Raw genomic sequence first — 17,400 nt, 5'->3', positions numbered from 1 at the left:
ACAGTGCTGTAAGACTTGTGATACACTGACTCTTGTCATGTAGGGAATATGGACAATGCTGTAAGACCTGTGATACACTGACTGCTACATTGACACATGTGATGTAGGGAATATGTACAGTGCTGTAAGACCTGTGATACACTGACTGATACACTGACACATGTGATGTAGGGAATATGTACAGTGCTGTAAGACTTGTGATACACTGACTCTTGTCATGTAGGGAATATGGACAATGCTGTAAGACCTGTGATACACTGACCGCTGCATTGACACATGTGATGTATGGAATATGTACAGTGCTGTAAGACCTGTGATACACTGACACATGTGATGTAGGGAATATGTACAGTGCTGTAAGACTTGTGATACACTGACTCTTGTCATGTAGGGAATATGGACAATGCTGTAAGACCTGTGATACACTGACTGATACACTAACACATGTGATGTAGGGAATATGTACAGTGCTGTAAGACCTGTGATACACTGACTGATACACTGACACATGTGATGTAGGGAATATGTACAGTGCTGTAAGACCTGTGATACACTGACTGATACACTGACACATGTGATGTAGGGAATATGTACAGTGGTGTCAGACCTGTGATACACTGTCTGATACACTGACACATGTGATGTAGGGAATATGTACAGTGCTGTAAGACCTGTGATACACTGACCCATGTCATGTAGGGAATATGTACAGTGCTGTAAGACTTGTGATACACTGACTCTTGTCATGTAGGGAATATGTACAATGCTGTAAGACCTGTGATACACTTACAGCACTGTACATATTCCCTACATCACATGTGTCACACTTGTGATACACTGACTGATACACTAACACATGTGATGTAGGGAATATGTACAGTGCTGTAAGACTTGTGATACACTGACTCTTGTCATGTAGGGAATATGGACAATGCTGTAAGACCTGTGATACACTGACTGCTACATTGACACGTGATGTAGGGAATATGTACAGTGCTGTAAGACCTGTGATACACTGACACATGTGATGTAGGGAATATGTACAGTGCTGTCAGACCTGTGATACACTGACTCATGTCATGTAGGGAATATGTACAGTGCTGTAAGACCTGTGATACACTGACTGATACACTGACACATGTGATGTAGGGAATATGTACAGTGCTGTAGGACTTGTGATACATTGACTGATACACTGACACATGTGATGTAGGGAATATGTACAGTGCTGTCAGACCTGTGATACACTGACTGATACACTGACACATGTGATGTAGGGAATATGTACAGTGCTGTAAGACCTGTGATACACTGACCCATGTCATGTAGGGAATATGTACAGTGCTGTAAGACTTGTGATACACTGACTCTTGTCATGTAGGGAATATGTACAGTGCTGTAAGACCTGTGATACACTGACTGATACACTGACACATGTGATGTAGGGAATATGTACAGTGCTGTAAGACCTGTGATACACTGACTGATACACTGACACATGTGATTTAGGGAATATGTACAGTGCTGTAAGACTTGTGATACACTGACTCTTGTCATGTAGGGAATATGTACAATGCTGTCGACCTGTGATACACTGACTGCTACATTGACACATGTGATGTAGGGAATATGTACAGTGCTGGAAGACCTGTGATACACTGACTGATACACTGACACATGTGATGTAGGGAATATGTACAGTGCTGTAAGACTTGTGATACACTAACTGATTCACTGACACATGTGATGTAGGGAATATGGACCTCATTCAGAGCCGGACGCTATTTGCGGTCGTTCGTTCAGAAAAAAGGGGTGGCTATTCAAATGAACCGTTCGCTCTTTGCGGTCTGTTCACGCCTCTATGTCTGAACGAGCGAACAAAACTTGCGGTCGTTTTTTGGATAACTACGCCCCTTGACCACTCGCATCCTATGTCATGTCCGCTATTTATTAGATTAATCGAGTACATCGACCAGCGTATGAACTGCTCGCTATTCTTGTGGTTAATTTTCCTACCACAATCTTGCGAACAGTTCTGACTATAAAATAACCCACTGACGTAGTCAATGACGCTGCTGTATTAATTATGCACACCCCTAAAACGCCCGTTTTGACCTTTAAGCACGCCTGCGTTCTGATCTCCACTCCCCGTTTTCAAACACCTTCCCCTGTTACCACCCACATACGCCTCCTTCTGTCACTCAAAATAGCAGGCATTCGCTATTTAGCGAACAAACGATTTTCGGCCGCACTGACTGGTTCGCGAATGCGTATTACGATCCATACGCATGCGCAGTTGGCCAAACATCGCTCGGAACGAACGAGCGGCCGCTTACGAGCGGCTCTGAATCAGGCCCAAAGTACAGTGCTGTAAGACCTGTGATACACTGACTCATGTGATGTAGGGAATATGTACAGTGCTGTCAGACCTGTGATACACTGACTGATACACTGACACATGTGATGTATGGAATATGTACAATGCTGTAAGACCTGTGATACACTGACTGATACACTGACACGTGATGTAAGGAATATGTACAGTGCTGTCAGACCTGTGATACACTGACTGATACACTGACACATGTGATGTAGGGAATATGTACAGTGCTGGAAGACCTGTGATACACTGACACATGTGATGTAGGGAATATGTACAGTGCTGTAAGACTTGTGATACACTGACTCTTGTCATGTAGGGAATATGTACAATGCTGTAAGACCTGTGATACACTGACTGATACACTAACACATGTGATGTAGGGAATATGTACAGTGCTGTAAGACTTGTGATACACTGACTCCTGTCATGTAGGGAATATGGACAATGCTGTAAGACCTGTGATACACTGACTGCTACATTGACACATGTGATGTAGGGAATATGTACAGTGCTGTAAGACCTGTGATACACTGACTGATACACTGACACATGTGATGTAGGGAATATGTACAGTGCTGTCAGACCTGTGATACACTGACTCATGTCATGTAGGGAATATGTACAGTGCTGTAAGACCTGTGATACACTGACTGATACACTGACACATGTGATGTAGGGAATATGTACAGTGCTGTAAGACTTGTGATACACTGACTGATACACTGACACATGTGATGTAGGGAATATGTACAGTGCTGTCAGACCTGTGATACACTGTCTGATACACTGACACATGTGATGTAGGGAATATGTACAGTGGTGTCAGACCTGTGATACACTGTCTGATACACTGACACATGTGATGTAGGGAATATGTACAGTGCTGTAAGACCTGTGATACACTGACCCATGTCATGTAGGGAATATGTACAGTGCTGTAAGACTTGTGATACACTGACTCTTGTCATGTAGGGAATATGTACAATGCTGTAAGACCTGTGATACACTGACTGCTACATTGACACATGTGATGTAGGGAATATGTACAGTGCTGTAAGACCTGTGATACACTGACTGATACACTGACACATGTGATGTAGGGAATATGTACAGTGCTGTCAGACCTGTGGTACACTGACTCATGTCATGTAGGGAATATGTACAGTGCTGTAAGACCTGTGATACACTGACTGATACACTGACACATGTGATGTAGGGAATATGTACAGTGCTGTCAGACCTGTGGTACACTGACTCATGTCATGTAGGGAATATGTACAGTGCTGTAAGACCTGTGATACACTGACTGATACACTGACACATGTGATGTAGGGAATATGTACAGTGCTGTCAGACCTGTGGTACACTGACTCATGTCATGTAGGGAATATGTACAGTGCTGTAAGACCTGTGATACACTGACTGATACACTGACACATGTGATGTAGGGAATATGTACAGTGCTGTCAGACCTGTGGTACACTGACTCATGTCATGTAGGGAATATGTACAGTGCTGTAAGACCTGTGATACACTGACTGATACACTGACACATGTGATGTAGGGAATATGTACAGTGCTGTAAGACTTGTGATACATTGACTGATACACTGACACATGTGATGTAGGGAATATGTACAGTGCTGTCAGACCTGTGATACACTGACTGATACACTGACACATGTGATGTAGGGAATATGTACAGTGCTGTAAGACCTGTGATACACTGACCCATGTCATGTAGGGAATATGTACAGTGCTGTAAGACTTGTGATACACTGACTCTTGTCATGTAGGGAATATGTACAGTGCTGTAAGACCTGTGATACACTGACTGATACACTGACACATGTGATGTAGGGAATATGTACAATGCTGTCAGACCTGTGATACACTGACTGCTACATTGACACATGTGATGTAGGGAATATGTACAGTGCTGGAAGACCTGGGATACACTGACTGATACACTGACCCATGTCATGTAGGGAATATGTACAGTGCTGTAAGACTTGTGATACACTGACTCTTGTCATGTAGGGAATATGTACAGTGCTGTAAGACCTGTGATACACTGACTGATACACTGACACATGTGATGTAGGGAATATGTACAGTGCTGTAAGACCTGTGATACACTGACTGATACACTGACACATGTGATTTAGGGAATATGTACAGTGCTGTAAGACTTGTGATACACTGACTCTTGTCATGTAGGGAATATGTACAATGCTGTCAGACCTGTGATACACTGACTGCTACATTGACACATGTGATGTAGGGAATATGTACAGTGCTGGAAGACCTGTGATACACTGACTGATACACTGACACATGTGATGTAGGGAATATGTACAGTGCTGTAAGACTTGTGATACACTAACTGATTCACTGACACATGTGATGTAGGGAATATGGACCTCATTCAGAGCCGGACGCTATTTGCGGTCGTTCGTTCAGAAAAAAGGGGTGGCTATTCAAATGAACCGTTCGCTGTTTGCGGTCTGTTCACGCCTCTATGTCTGAACGAGCGAACAAAACTTGCGGTCGTTTTTTGGATAACTACGCCCCTTGACCACTCGCATCCTATGTCATGTCCGCTATTTATTAGATTAATCGAGTACATCGACCAGCGTATGAACTGCTCGCTATTCTTGTGGTTAATTTTCCTACCACAATCTTGCGAACAGTTCTGACTATAAAATAACCCACTGACGTAGTCAATGACGCTGCTGTATTAATTATGCACACCCCTAAAACGCCCGTTTTGACCTTTAAGCACGCCTGCGTTCTGATCTCCACTTCCCGTTTTCAAACACCTTCCCCTGTTACCACCCACATACGCCTCCTTCTGTCACTCAAAATAGCAGGCATTCGCTATTTAGCGAACAAACGATTTTCGGCCGCACTGACTGGTTCACGAATGCGTATTACGATCCGTACGCATGCGCAGTTGGCCAAACATCGCTCGGAACGAACGAGCGGCCGCTTACGAGCGGCTCTGAATCAGGCCCAAAGTACAGTGCTGTAAGACCTGTGATACACTGACTCATGTGATGTAGGGAATATGTACAGTGCTGTCAGACCTGTGATACACTGACTGATACACTGACACATGTGATGTATGGAATATGTACAATGCTGTAAGACCTGTGATACACTTACAGCACTGTACATATTCCCTACATCACATGTGTCAGACTTGTGATACACTGACTGATACACTGAGTCATGTGATGTAGGGAATATGTACAGTGCTGGAAGACCTGTGATACACTGACTGATACACTGACACATGTGATGTAGGGAATATGTACAGTGCTGTAAGACTTGTGATACACTGACTGATACACTGACACATGTGATGTAGGGAATATGTACAGTGCTGTCAGACCTGTGATACACTTACAGCACTGTACATATTCCCTACATCACATGTGTCAGACTTGTGATACACTGACTGATACACTGACACATGTGATGTAGGGAATATGTACAGTGCTGTAAGACTTGTGATACACTGACTCTTGTCATGTAGGGAATATGTACAGTGCTGTAAGACCTGTGATACACTGACTGATACACTGACACATGTGATGTAGGGAATATGTACAGTGCTGTCAGACCTGTGATACACTGACTGATACACTGACACATGTGATGTAGGGAATATGTACAGTGCTGTCAGACCTGTGGTACACTGACTGATACACTGACACATGTGATGTATGGAATATGTACAGTGCTGTAAGACCTGTGATACACTGACTGATACATTGACACATGTGATGTAGGGAATATGTACAGTGCTGTAAGACCTGTGATACACTGACCCATGTCATGTAGGGAATATGTACAGTGCTGGAAGACCTGTGATATACTGACACATGTGATGTAGGGAATATGTACAGTTCTGTCAGACCTGTGATACACTGACATGAGATGTAGGGCACCAGGGGCGTTTCTAGAGAAGAGGGGGCCCGTGTGCAGTCTCCGACACGGGCCCCCTCCTCTCCGCCTGGTGGCCAGCGCCGGAGTTATAGACTCTGGGCATTAGAATGTGCCCAGAGTCTATAGTGTATGCACAGATCACCGGGAAAATGGCCGCGACGCCCATTTTCCCTGTACTGCGCATGCGCAAACAATGGGAAAGTGGCCGCCGTGGCCAGGCCCTGAGCCCATATTCATGGCACTATCGCCTTGTGCTTCACAAGTGACATTATGGAGGCATGAGCTGCTTATACAGCCATTTTGTGAGCTGAGCTAAAGAATGTGAATGCAGAAGTGCCTCATGCCTCAGCTATGACATTAGTTCCTAGTGAATGAATAGCCTGCATTTTCATAAATATTGGTGCCTCCATTGTACGTAGATGATAAATGACAGTGATGTAATTGCTGCTTGTTCTGTAGACAGAGAAGCTTATGCGCCTGTACGCAGAGAAACGCCTCCAGGAAGAGAAGGAGATGAGAGACCTTGTGGAGCAAGTGGCTGAGGGACACAAGAATACCAAGCAAGCAAGGCTGAGGCTCCAGAAATACAAGCAGCAAATAGGTATTTCTACTGTGGCTTGTCTGACTCCCAATGTCTTATGTCACTAAAATTAGGGACACCGGCCTTTTCCTATCTCATGTGTTACATTCATAAATTGGGCAGCACAGACGGTGTAATGGTTAGCATTACTGCCTCACAGCACTGAGGTCATGGGTTCGATTCTCATCACGGCACTAACTGTGTGGAGTTTGTATATTCTCCCTGTGCTTACGTGAGTTTCCTCCCACACTCCAAAACAATATATACTGGTAGGTTAATTGGCTCCCAGCAGAATTAACCCGTGTGTGCATGTGATAGAGATTATAGACTGTAAGCTACACTGGGACAGGGACTGATGTGAATGGACAAATACTCTCTGTAAAGCGCTGTGCAATATGTGTGCGCTATATAAATAACTGGTAATAAATAAAAGTATACAGTTTATTTATAAATATATATATATCTTATAAATGAGAACATCTGTTTGTCTAATTGTGATAAACTCTGGGACGACTGAACCAATTGTGATGCGGCGATAACACTCAGCATGTGACCCGCTAAGATACCCCCTTCCCAACTATACATCTCTCTCTAAATTTTAAATCTGCCCCATCTGCAGGGCAACATGGTTTAGCAACCATAGCAACCAACGAGATTTTAGCTATCATTTCCCTTTTTCATTCTAGAAAATGATAGACAGAATCTGATTGGTTGAAATGGGCAACACCACCACTAGTATGTTTGAGAAGCTTTAGTAAATACAGCAGCGTCACTTGGGTTGGTATAACCCAGTGGGTTGGGTAACACAGCGCACTACTGTCAGGGCCAGATTAAGGTGGGGCGACAAGGCTGGTTTCCCTGGGGCCCCCACACAGGGTCGGTGGGTGTGAAGGTGGGTACACACCTGACAGATATATCTGCAGATGATGGTCGTTCATACACACTGAACGTCCATTATCTGCATGCTGCAGCGGGTCCTAGTGGCCGAGGGGTGGGTAGGGGGCGTGGCCTAATAGAGGCAGGCGTGGCCACTCCCCCTTTGAGGAAAAAAAACACATTTGCTGCGCTGGGGAGGGGGGCGCTGTGTGCTCCTCAGCCCAATGCACAGCCAATGGGGGTCGCGATCAGCGGGATCGCCGCCCCCTTTGGCATAGGAGACTGTTCGGGCTGCTGCTTTAGCAACCTCGGACAGTCTACCAGTGCAGCCCAGCACACAGCAGCGTGTGCTGGGCTGCTGTGGATGGGGAGCTGTGCCGAACACGGGTAAGTAGTACCCGCTCGCGGCTCCCCCCCTCTCTGCACCTCTGCTGATCGCCCGTAAACACTTACCAATGGACAGATATGTCTGCAGACATATCTGTTCATTGGCTGTGCAGATAATGCGATATGTCTGTGAACGATGTTGTTCACAGACATATCGTCTGTACACACTGGCCGACGGGGGCACGATATATTGGCCAGTGTGTACCCAGCATGACTCTGCCGAGAACACGTGCCCAGTGGCTCCTGAGTCCCCTCATCAGCTCTATTCAGTACATTTGTCATTGTCGCTCTATTCAGTACAATTATTACTCCCAGATGTCAGACTTCATGTGAGCGCAGTCTTTTATTGCCGTCTGATTATTTTGGCATCTAGTGCAAGAAGTAACAGAGGAGAGCCGGGAGCTGCTGCGCCGAGCCCTGGAGGAGGCTGAGGACGAGCTGAAGAGGAAGTTTGAGCTGATCCGTGAGATAAGAGCCATGGAGTCAGTGCCATTCATCAGACACAAGTTTGTGGATTTAACACAAGTGAGTGCACTTATATGTGATATAATATGATCTGTACAGACGCCCTGGAAATGTTCGGTACAATTAAACCAGTACATTAGCTCACTTGGTGAAGTCACCTTCTGTGACTCCAGGTGAGGAGGGAAAATGATCAGTATTTAGGGAAATGGTAACTGAGTCTTCTATGTGTAACACTGAGGGGACGTATCCTACATGGAACATTGTGTCACATTTCAGTATAGAGTTATCTCAGCAACAATATGGGATTATGGGGAATAGGCACAGAGGGTAACCTCAGTAGTGGACTGATTGTATTAATGTACAGACCTATCACTTTATGTGGCAAAAGGCCCGGCAATGACGCTTTAACCTCTAGCGACACTGAAGAGAGCAGAGACAGGGCCACTACATAGCATGTGTGACTGGGCTGCCCTCATCTCTGGGCCCCCCCCGTAGCGCTATACCACCTGCAACCACTGTTGTTCCACCACCATGTTGTATAGTGATGGATGTTGCTGTTCCCTTCAGACTGCTGGGCACAGACTGAACTGTGAGATGTCCATAGCGGAGCTCCATGAACGACTGACCCTGTTGAAGGAAGCCCAGAGGAAAGATGAGGAAGAGAAGAGGGACCAGATCCTTGAGGAAAAGCAGTTAAAGCAGCAGCACTTGCTGGACACGCTGGAACAGATCTCCCTACATAGAGCCGCCCTGGGGAAAGCCGCTCTACTCAGGTCTGCCCATGTTATAGATACAATACCATCTTTATCACGTCAGGGGTCTTGTGGGGAGAATAACTTGTAACCAGTATTGGTGTTTTATGTGTTACATCGGGTTGGGTATGGGGTGCCGGTGCTCAGGATCCCAGCAGTCAAAATCCCGGTGCTGGCATCCCGACACCCATCAGTAGGTATCCTAACTCTTCCCCTACCCCTAACTCTCCCTCCCCGCACCCTGAACCTAACCTCTCCTCCTAGTGCCTAACCCTAACACTCCCTGCCTAGTGCCTAATCCTAACCCTCCCCCCTAGTGCCTAACCCTATCCCCTAACTCTCCCTCCCCACACCCTGAACCTAACCTCTCCCCCTAGTGGCTAACCCTAACCCTCCCTGCCTAGTGCCTAATCCTAACCTCTCCCCCTAGTGCCTAACCCTCCCTGCCTAGTGCCTAATCCTAACCCTCCCCCCTAGTGCCTAACCCTATCCCATAACTCTCCCTCCCCGCACCCTGAACCTAACCTCTCCCCCTAGTGGCTAACCCTAACCCTCCCTGCCTAGTGCCTAATCCTAACCTCTCCCCCTAGTGCCTAACCCTAACCCTCCCTGCCTAGTGCCTAATCCTAACCCCTAGTGCCTAATCCTATCCCCTAACCCTCCCTCCCCGCACCCTGAACCTAAACTCTCCCCCTAGTGCCAAACCCTTACCTTAGTGCCTAATCCTAACCCTCCCCCCTAGTGCCTAACCCTCCCTCCCCGCACCCTGAACCTAACCTCTCCCCCTAGTGCCTAACCCTAACCCTTACCTTAGTGCCTAATCCTAGCCCTCCCCCCTAGTGCCTAACCCTATCCCCTAATCCTCCCTGTCCCTCCACTACTTACCTTACTTGCTCCCATACAGTACCAGATTTTCCTTCCCACCAGACAGACTGAACAGGTATATGCATGGGTGTGTACGCAGCCTTAGTCAGAGTTAGACGCAGTCTACGTTAAATGCAAAAATTGCCGCCAGGAAGAATATAGCATTTTGCAAGAAATGTCGAGTTACTCACAAAAGAGAGACGCGACCACCACTGCATAGGCAGCAAATGCGCCTCCTGGCCTATACAATGTGTCAGTAAAAAAGATGGCCACCTTTACATACATTCAGTGCATCAGATGTGGCCAGCGGCCGCCATCACTGTTATCAGCTTGCACCAGGGGTTGAGTACCCACAAATCATCCTCCCCAAGCTGGCACAAATAGGTGGCTATCTTGCATTGACATGCCCGTGCTGTACTTCGGCTGCGTTTAAACACTCACTCCAATTTCCTGCCCGGCCCCTTCACGTAGGTAGCCTTAAGAGCAAACTGCAGCCGGAGAGCCAAGGCAAAAGATGCTCATTGCATAAAGACATATACTGTATGTGCAATCAAATAAAAAAAGACCAAGTTGCAGGGGAAACCAGCCACAACTCGCTTTGCTTTGACTTTCAATTGTGAATAAGGTCCAATATGTTCCTCTGCTCATACTTGTATCATCACAAGCGTCACATGGCGGAAAGTTCCATCAGGCTGATGATCCTCCATTAAACAGAGGGCCTGATTCAGAGCTGAATGCTCTGACCAGAGCGCTCGCTCTGAATCAGGGCCCTCCTACCTTTTTTTGGAGCGTCCTCATGGATGCTCGCATAGCTGTGGGTTACCACCCACAGCTATAGCGAGCATCCATGATGGTGGTCGCGATGGTCAAGACCATCGCGACCATCGGGCTTGCGACGGAGACCCTGCGGTAGGGTCTCGCTGCCGCAAGCCCTGGAGTGATTTTGGCTCTATCAGAGCCAAAATGACTCCCACTGACATCACTAGTGATGTCAGTGGGGCCGGCTTGAGACAGTAGGCGTTCCCATGGAACGCCTCCGTCTGGCAGGCATGCCCCCGGCACGCCCACCAAAGGGTGCTAGACCCGGAGCGATGGTGAGCCCGTCGCTCGCCGGGTCTCGCGCATGCGCACGACGGAGCTCCCTCCGCCGTGCGCATTCGCAGTGGGGAACATCGACCCGCTTGCGAGCGTCCTGCCGCTCGCGGGCAGGTCTGAATGACCCCCAGAGATCATTACATATATTGCTGGATTCGACTTTGGACATCGTCGGCGGGGGTCTGTGTCCCTTAATTGCTGAGTGACTGCATTAAACAGGTCGCATTGTAGAGATATCGTCATACAATAAGACAGATATGGGGCTTTGTGGACTTTAGACAGAGGAAACTCCTTAGATGTTGACCTCACACTGGGTCTGTATTTTGCAGTTCTGACTTGTTTGCATGAGCCAACTGGGTTACTTAATTCTGCAGTAACAATGCAAACTGAAAAAGATGTCACTTGCTTTTGGCCTGCTTTCTTGTCCTGTGAGGGATGAGTTGTTAATCTCATATTTGGTGTTTTCTATAATAACATTTCTACAATTTGCTGCAAGATCACCGGAGCATGTAATTCATCAGCATGGGGCTCATTGTCCTGCGGATCTCACCAGTCTGGAGAGTACCACTGCAGTGCTAATCATCTGCGCAGTTATGGCTGGGAACTAATTACACTCTATACTGGTGAGAGGGGTCCTCCTGCAGAGAAGTGACATTATCATTCCCTTCCCTCTACTGTACAATGTAACCCTCTCATTAAACACATTGGGCCTGATTCAGAGCCGGACGCAATTAGCGCTCGCTCGTCCAGAAAATAGGGGTGGCTATTCAAATCAACCGTTCACTCTTTGCGGTCTGGTCACGTCTCTAGGTCTGAACGAGCGAACAAAACTTGCGGTCGTTTTTTTAAAAAATACGCCCCCTGGCCGCTCGCATCCTACGTCATGTCCGCTATTTATTAGATTAATCGAGTACATCGACCAGGGTATGAACTGCTCGCTATTCTTGGGGTTGGTTTTTGCTACCACAATTTTGCGAGCAGTTCTGGCTATAAAATAACCCAGTGACGTGGTCAATGACGCTGCTGTTTTAATTATGCACATCCATAAAACGCCCGTTTTGACCTTTAAGCACGCCTGCGTTCTGATCTCCACTCCCCGTTTTCAAGCACCTTCCCCCGTTACCACCCACATACGCCTACTCCTGTCACTCAAATTATCAGGCATTCGCTATTTTGCGAGCACATGAATTTCGGCCGCACTGACTGGTTCGCGCATGCGTATAACGATCCGTACGCATGCGCAGTTGGGCAAACATCGCTCGGAGCGAACGAGAGGCCGCTTACGAGCGGCTCTGAATCAGGCCCATTATCTGCATTAGATGCACCTTTTATAATCAGAAGGCCACTGTCTCCCCCATAGACATCGCAAACACCACTTTTAGTCACATAATAACAAATATAGGACCTCATTTATCAACAAGTCATATCTTATCACTCGTTACTGATCATAAATGGAGCTCCAACCAATCAGCTCCTAACTGTAATGTGTTTGAAAAATGACAGGAGCTGATTGGTGGGAGCACCATTTAAGATTACTAAAGAGAGATAACAGGAATATCACTCGTTGATAAATGAGGCTCATACTTCTAGTGGCCTTTGCATGAAATACTCCATATTTAACAGGCTTATTTAATACTTGTAATTAGAGGAGCACTGAAATTATGTTTAAGACTCGGACAGATACTGTGGACCTCATTCAGAGTCGGTCGTTGCGGCCGCACGGTCGTACACCACCGATGTTCGCTATACTGCGCATGCGTAAAGTTCGCAATGCGCGTGTGCAAACTAGCCGCTATGATCAGAAATTTCTCTCTCCTTGAACACAGCCAGGTCGGTAGTTTGAGTGACAGATGGAGGACGTTTGTGGGTGGTAACAGGGGAAGGTGCTTGAAAACGGGGGAGTGGAGATCCGAACGCAGGCGTGCCTCATTATGCGAACGGCGTTTTATGGGAGTGCATACGGATTATGGGAGTGCATAATTAACAAAGTAGCGTCATGGCACATGTGACATGGGAGGTTTTTACACTGACATGATCGTAGAGCTTAAGAGAGGGTATGGTCAACGTTAAGCTCTACGACCAGATCCTTATATGCCCGGAGATGACGTGCAATGCGTACGTGAAGGGGGCGTACTTTTTTGTCATCCGACCGCTTCCTCCCCTTGGTCGGCCAACTACCGATCCGAACTTAGGGACGCAACTTGCGAGGAAGTCATTTGCATATCCGGCCCCTTTTTCCGTACGACCGTGCGGCCGCTTTGACCGACTCTGAATGAGGTCCTGTATCCTTTTACAAATACTGTGTCTGACTGCTAATTGCATATAAAGATGAATTAGAAGGTGAATATAATGACTAGTATTTCTGACCCGTCATTCGCTGGGTGGCTAGGTAGTGTGGCCGGCGTGGCAGGGTTTCTCTTCCCCGCCCACTTCCTTTTGTAGCAGTGGACGCACGACCTGGTTCCAACTGCGCGTGATAGAGGCGGGACAGACCACCTGCGATTATTACATAGATGGTCAAATATTAACAGTCACTTTAACTACAGGATTCAGAGCTAGTTGATCTAAATCCTTACAAATTTTCAGAGCTTGAATTTTGTTAAAAACCTCTATTATTCAGCTAATTCCTGAAATCTGTGTATTACTAGCCTAGATTACTGATCTGGTGCAAATGTATCATTGCATATATCCCACGTGATGATTTTGAAGAATACCATGTCAGCAAAAAACACACACAGTATAAAAACATTGAACCTTCCCCATGAGTCTACAGTAAACACATAACCACAGACCAGCTAGTGTCTGTATGTTGTAACTTACCATGTCTCTGCTACAGTGAGTGGTGCTGTATGGTGGTAGCAGATCCATTGCTTAAATGATTGTATTGTTCTAGCAATAATTTACTGTCTAAAACATCCCAGTCAAGAGGTGTTTAATAGAAGCTGAATGAGGGTTTTACCTCTGTCTTCTGAGTAATGCTTGCAACTTGTCAAATATTAGCTGACACTAGCAACACTAATGATAGTGCAGTACCTGAGGGGATGGATCTCAATGGCTGGTTAGTCACTCTGTGAGATGATTGATAACTGGGGTGGTACTAAGGGTTGACACATTTGTATAAAATACCATATTTAAAAAGGAAACAGAAGCCGCCATGGAGCAGATCAGCAATATAAACACTAGACACTGATTAGAACTCAGTTATACTGCTTTTCCACCAAAAACCCGGGTCCAACCTGGGTTTCAAGACATGGTTCCAACCCAGGTCAGATCCTGTGTACACAGCACCATCGATCTGGGTTATTCCCAGGTCAGCCCCGTTCACACTGAACCCGGGTCTGCCCTGCTAAACCTGTGAGGTCATAAATAGTGGGAGGTGACTGCTCCACAGCCACCAATCAGCTCATTTTAGGCATGACCCAGGTCGGATAACTCAGGTTGCACCGTTTACACAGCACCATTACCCAGGTCCATCCCAGGCACAACCCTGGTAGCTACCTGGGTTGGATTGCTGGGTCATTTGATCCAGGATATTTTTCAGGGACACTTTTACACTGAGATGCGACCCGGGTAGACCCAGCAATAACCCGGGTTTTAGATCTGGTGTGAAAGGGGTATAACTTGGCAACATGGTAATCTCTTTGCCGACCATATATCGTTGCTGAGGCGTGCTGAACACTAAAGATGACACTGCATCGGGTCTAATGAGAACCCTCTTTGAATCCTCACATAATTTGTCCTTTCCATTACTGGACACGCAGTCAGCCATCGGGGATCGTAACCTCTGTACCTGCTAGTCTCAGCCCGGAAGCCGATCACAAGAACACGTGTGAGCAACATCTAGCGTAGAGTTTTTTATACAGTCTAGCTTTAAGCGCATATTTAATCTGTTGTGGAGGCTTTAGGGCTGGTTTGAAAATGCTGCTGTTTGTAACAATTATACTGCCATCTTGTAATCAAATAGGACTTCCTAGATGTCAATTAATGATGTAAGCCAGAGTTTCGCAAACTCCGACCTCAAGACACCCTAAAACAGTAGTCGCCAACCTGCTACCGGTAGCTCGCAGTCTTAATTTTGGTAGCTCACCTAGCTGCAGTACTGCTTAGTCAACTAGGAGGAAGTGACCTCTGACGTGTGCTCCCTCGTGGCGGTAACGCCATTGGTGGAGCCACAGGGAAACACGTCAGGTGACAGCCTCTACAGCAATCACCTGACGTGCTTCCCTGTGGTACCACCCACGGCATCCACGCTACGGTGGAGTGAGTGACTCCCGTCTACCCCTGCCGGAAAATCACAATCTTTTGCTCCTCTACTGCACGTACCTCCTTGGAGACGGTAATTAATAGTGAAATGTGCCTGTGCTTAAATTTTATTTACAGACTACAACAATATCACTGAAATAATTAAATTAATTGTGATTTTCTCTTAAACATTTTTTTAATTTTCATTAAATTACCTTCAATTGTTCGGTTATTAGCCAGATTCTTTTTCTACAATTTTAGTTGCTCTTCAGGAGGTTTCATTTTTCTAAAGTAGCACACACCTCAATTAAGGTTGGCAACCACTGAGCTAAAGCTACCTATACAGTATACAATTATTGGGCCAATTTGCCAATAATCGAGTGATCGGCCTGATTTATTGTATATTGTGTATGAACGTTCGTTTCTGCGTTTCACCGATAATACGGTAAGAGAACATCCACTGATGCATTCCCTCCCCATTAATCCAATCTGTCGGTCAAGAACAAAAATCTCGGCCTCAATTTCCAGATATGGAGCACTGTGTGTGTGTGCAACCTCCATAACCTGCCCATATTCCCTATGTTCTCCTGTCACTATGTCATACTCCTTGTGGGTGGACATATGCAAAATCAGTGTGGTGTGGCGGAAAATCGGTAGCTTCTAAAAAAAAATTGCTAAATGTGTAGTACAGATATTGGGGCTTTCAATTTTCCGAAAAATCGCCCCGTTTCTTGTCCCGATCAAAACAATCTGACAGTGTGTAGCTTAGCAGTGCATGTTTTAAGAATATCCAAGCCTGTGCACAAATGGAATAATTAGACTGAGGTACTAAATAATACCCCTTTTACACCAGAACAAAAACCTGGGTGTTTGCTGGGTCTACCTGGGTCACAGCTCAGTGTAAAAGGGTCACTGAAAAATAACCCGGGTCAAGTGACCCAGCAATCCAACCCAGGTAGCTACCAAGGTTGGTCTCAGGATGGACCTGGTTAATGGTGCAGTGTAAACTGCGCGACCCGGGTTATCCAACCTGGGTCATGCCTAATATCAGCTGATTGGTGGTTGTGGAGCAGTCACCTCCTACTTTTTATGACCTCACAGGTTTAGCAGGGCAGACCTGGGTTCAGTGTGAACAGGGCTGACCAGGGAATAACCCAGATCGATGGTGCTGTGTAATACCCCTTTTACACCTAAATTCCGGGTCTGACTCGGAGTTGGAACAAAGGCCCTCATTCAGAGCCGTACGCTCTGAGCAGAGCGCACGCTCTGAATGAGGGCCGGGCTCCATTTTCATGGAGCGTCCTCCTGGACGCTCGTATAGCTGTGGGTCACCACCCACAGGCTATACGAGCGTGCATTGTGATGGTCGCGATGGTCGAGACCATCGCGACCATCGAATTTGCGAGCCGGAGCCTGCGGTTGAGGTTTTCAACCGCAAGCTCCGGAGTGATTTTGGCTCTATCAGAGCCAAAATCACTCCCACTGACATCACTAGTGATGTCAGTGGGCCGGCTTCTGACGGGAGGCGCTCCCGTGGGAACGCCCCCGTCAGGGAGGCACGCCCCCGGCACGCCCACCAAAGGGGGCGTGCTGTCAATCAACATTGACAGCACGCCCCCTTTGATCGGACACAACGAGCGAAGGACTTTCCTTCGCTCGTCGCGTCTGGCGCATGCGCACGACGGAGCTCCCTCCGTCGTGCGCATGCTCAGTCCATAACATCGACCCACTTGCGAGCGGACAGCCGCTCGCGAGTGGGTCTGAATCAGGCCCAAAGTTCCTATCCGGATCAGACCCGGAAT

General features: G+C 46.8%; 1 protein-coding gene across 4 annotated transcripts in view; it reads left to right on the top strand.

Annotated features, from left to right (window-relative positions):
• CFAP99 (cilia and flagella associated protein 99) overlaps window positions 1-17,400 on the top strand; it is a 189,694-nt gene that overhangs the window by 150,404 nt on the left and 21,890 nt on the right. For all 4 annotated transcript variants that reach the window (XM_088454956.1, XM_088454958.1, XM_088454953.1 and 1 more), the window contains exons 12-14: window positions 6,797-6,938; window positions 8,554-8,705; window positions 9,213-9,418. In XM_088454956.1, coding sequence (XP_088311082.1) covers window positions 6,797-6,938; window positions 8,554-8,705; window positions 9,213-9,418 — 500 coding nt within the window. The remainder of the gene's footprint in view (window positions 1-6,796; window positions 6,939-8,553; window positions 8,706-9,212; window positions 9,419-17,400) is intronic.

This window comes from Taudactylus pleione, unplaced genomic scaffold (genome assembly GCF_031769625.1).
Source record: "Taudactylus pleione unplaced genomic scaffold, aTauple2 ptg000638l, whole genome shotgun sequence".
In the NCBI taxonomy this organism is placed as follows: domain Eukaryota; kingdom Metazoa; phylum Chordata; class Amphibia; order Anura; family Myobatrachidae; genus Taudactylus; species Taudactylus pleione.
Note: the sequence above shows the minus strand (reverse complement) of the source record. Positions and strands in the feature narration are given on the sequence as shown.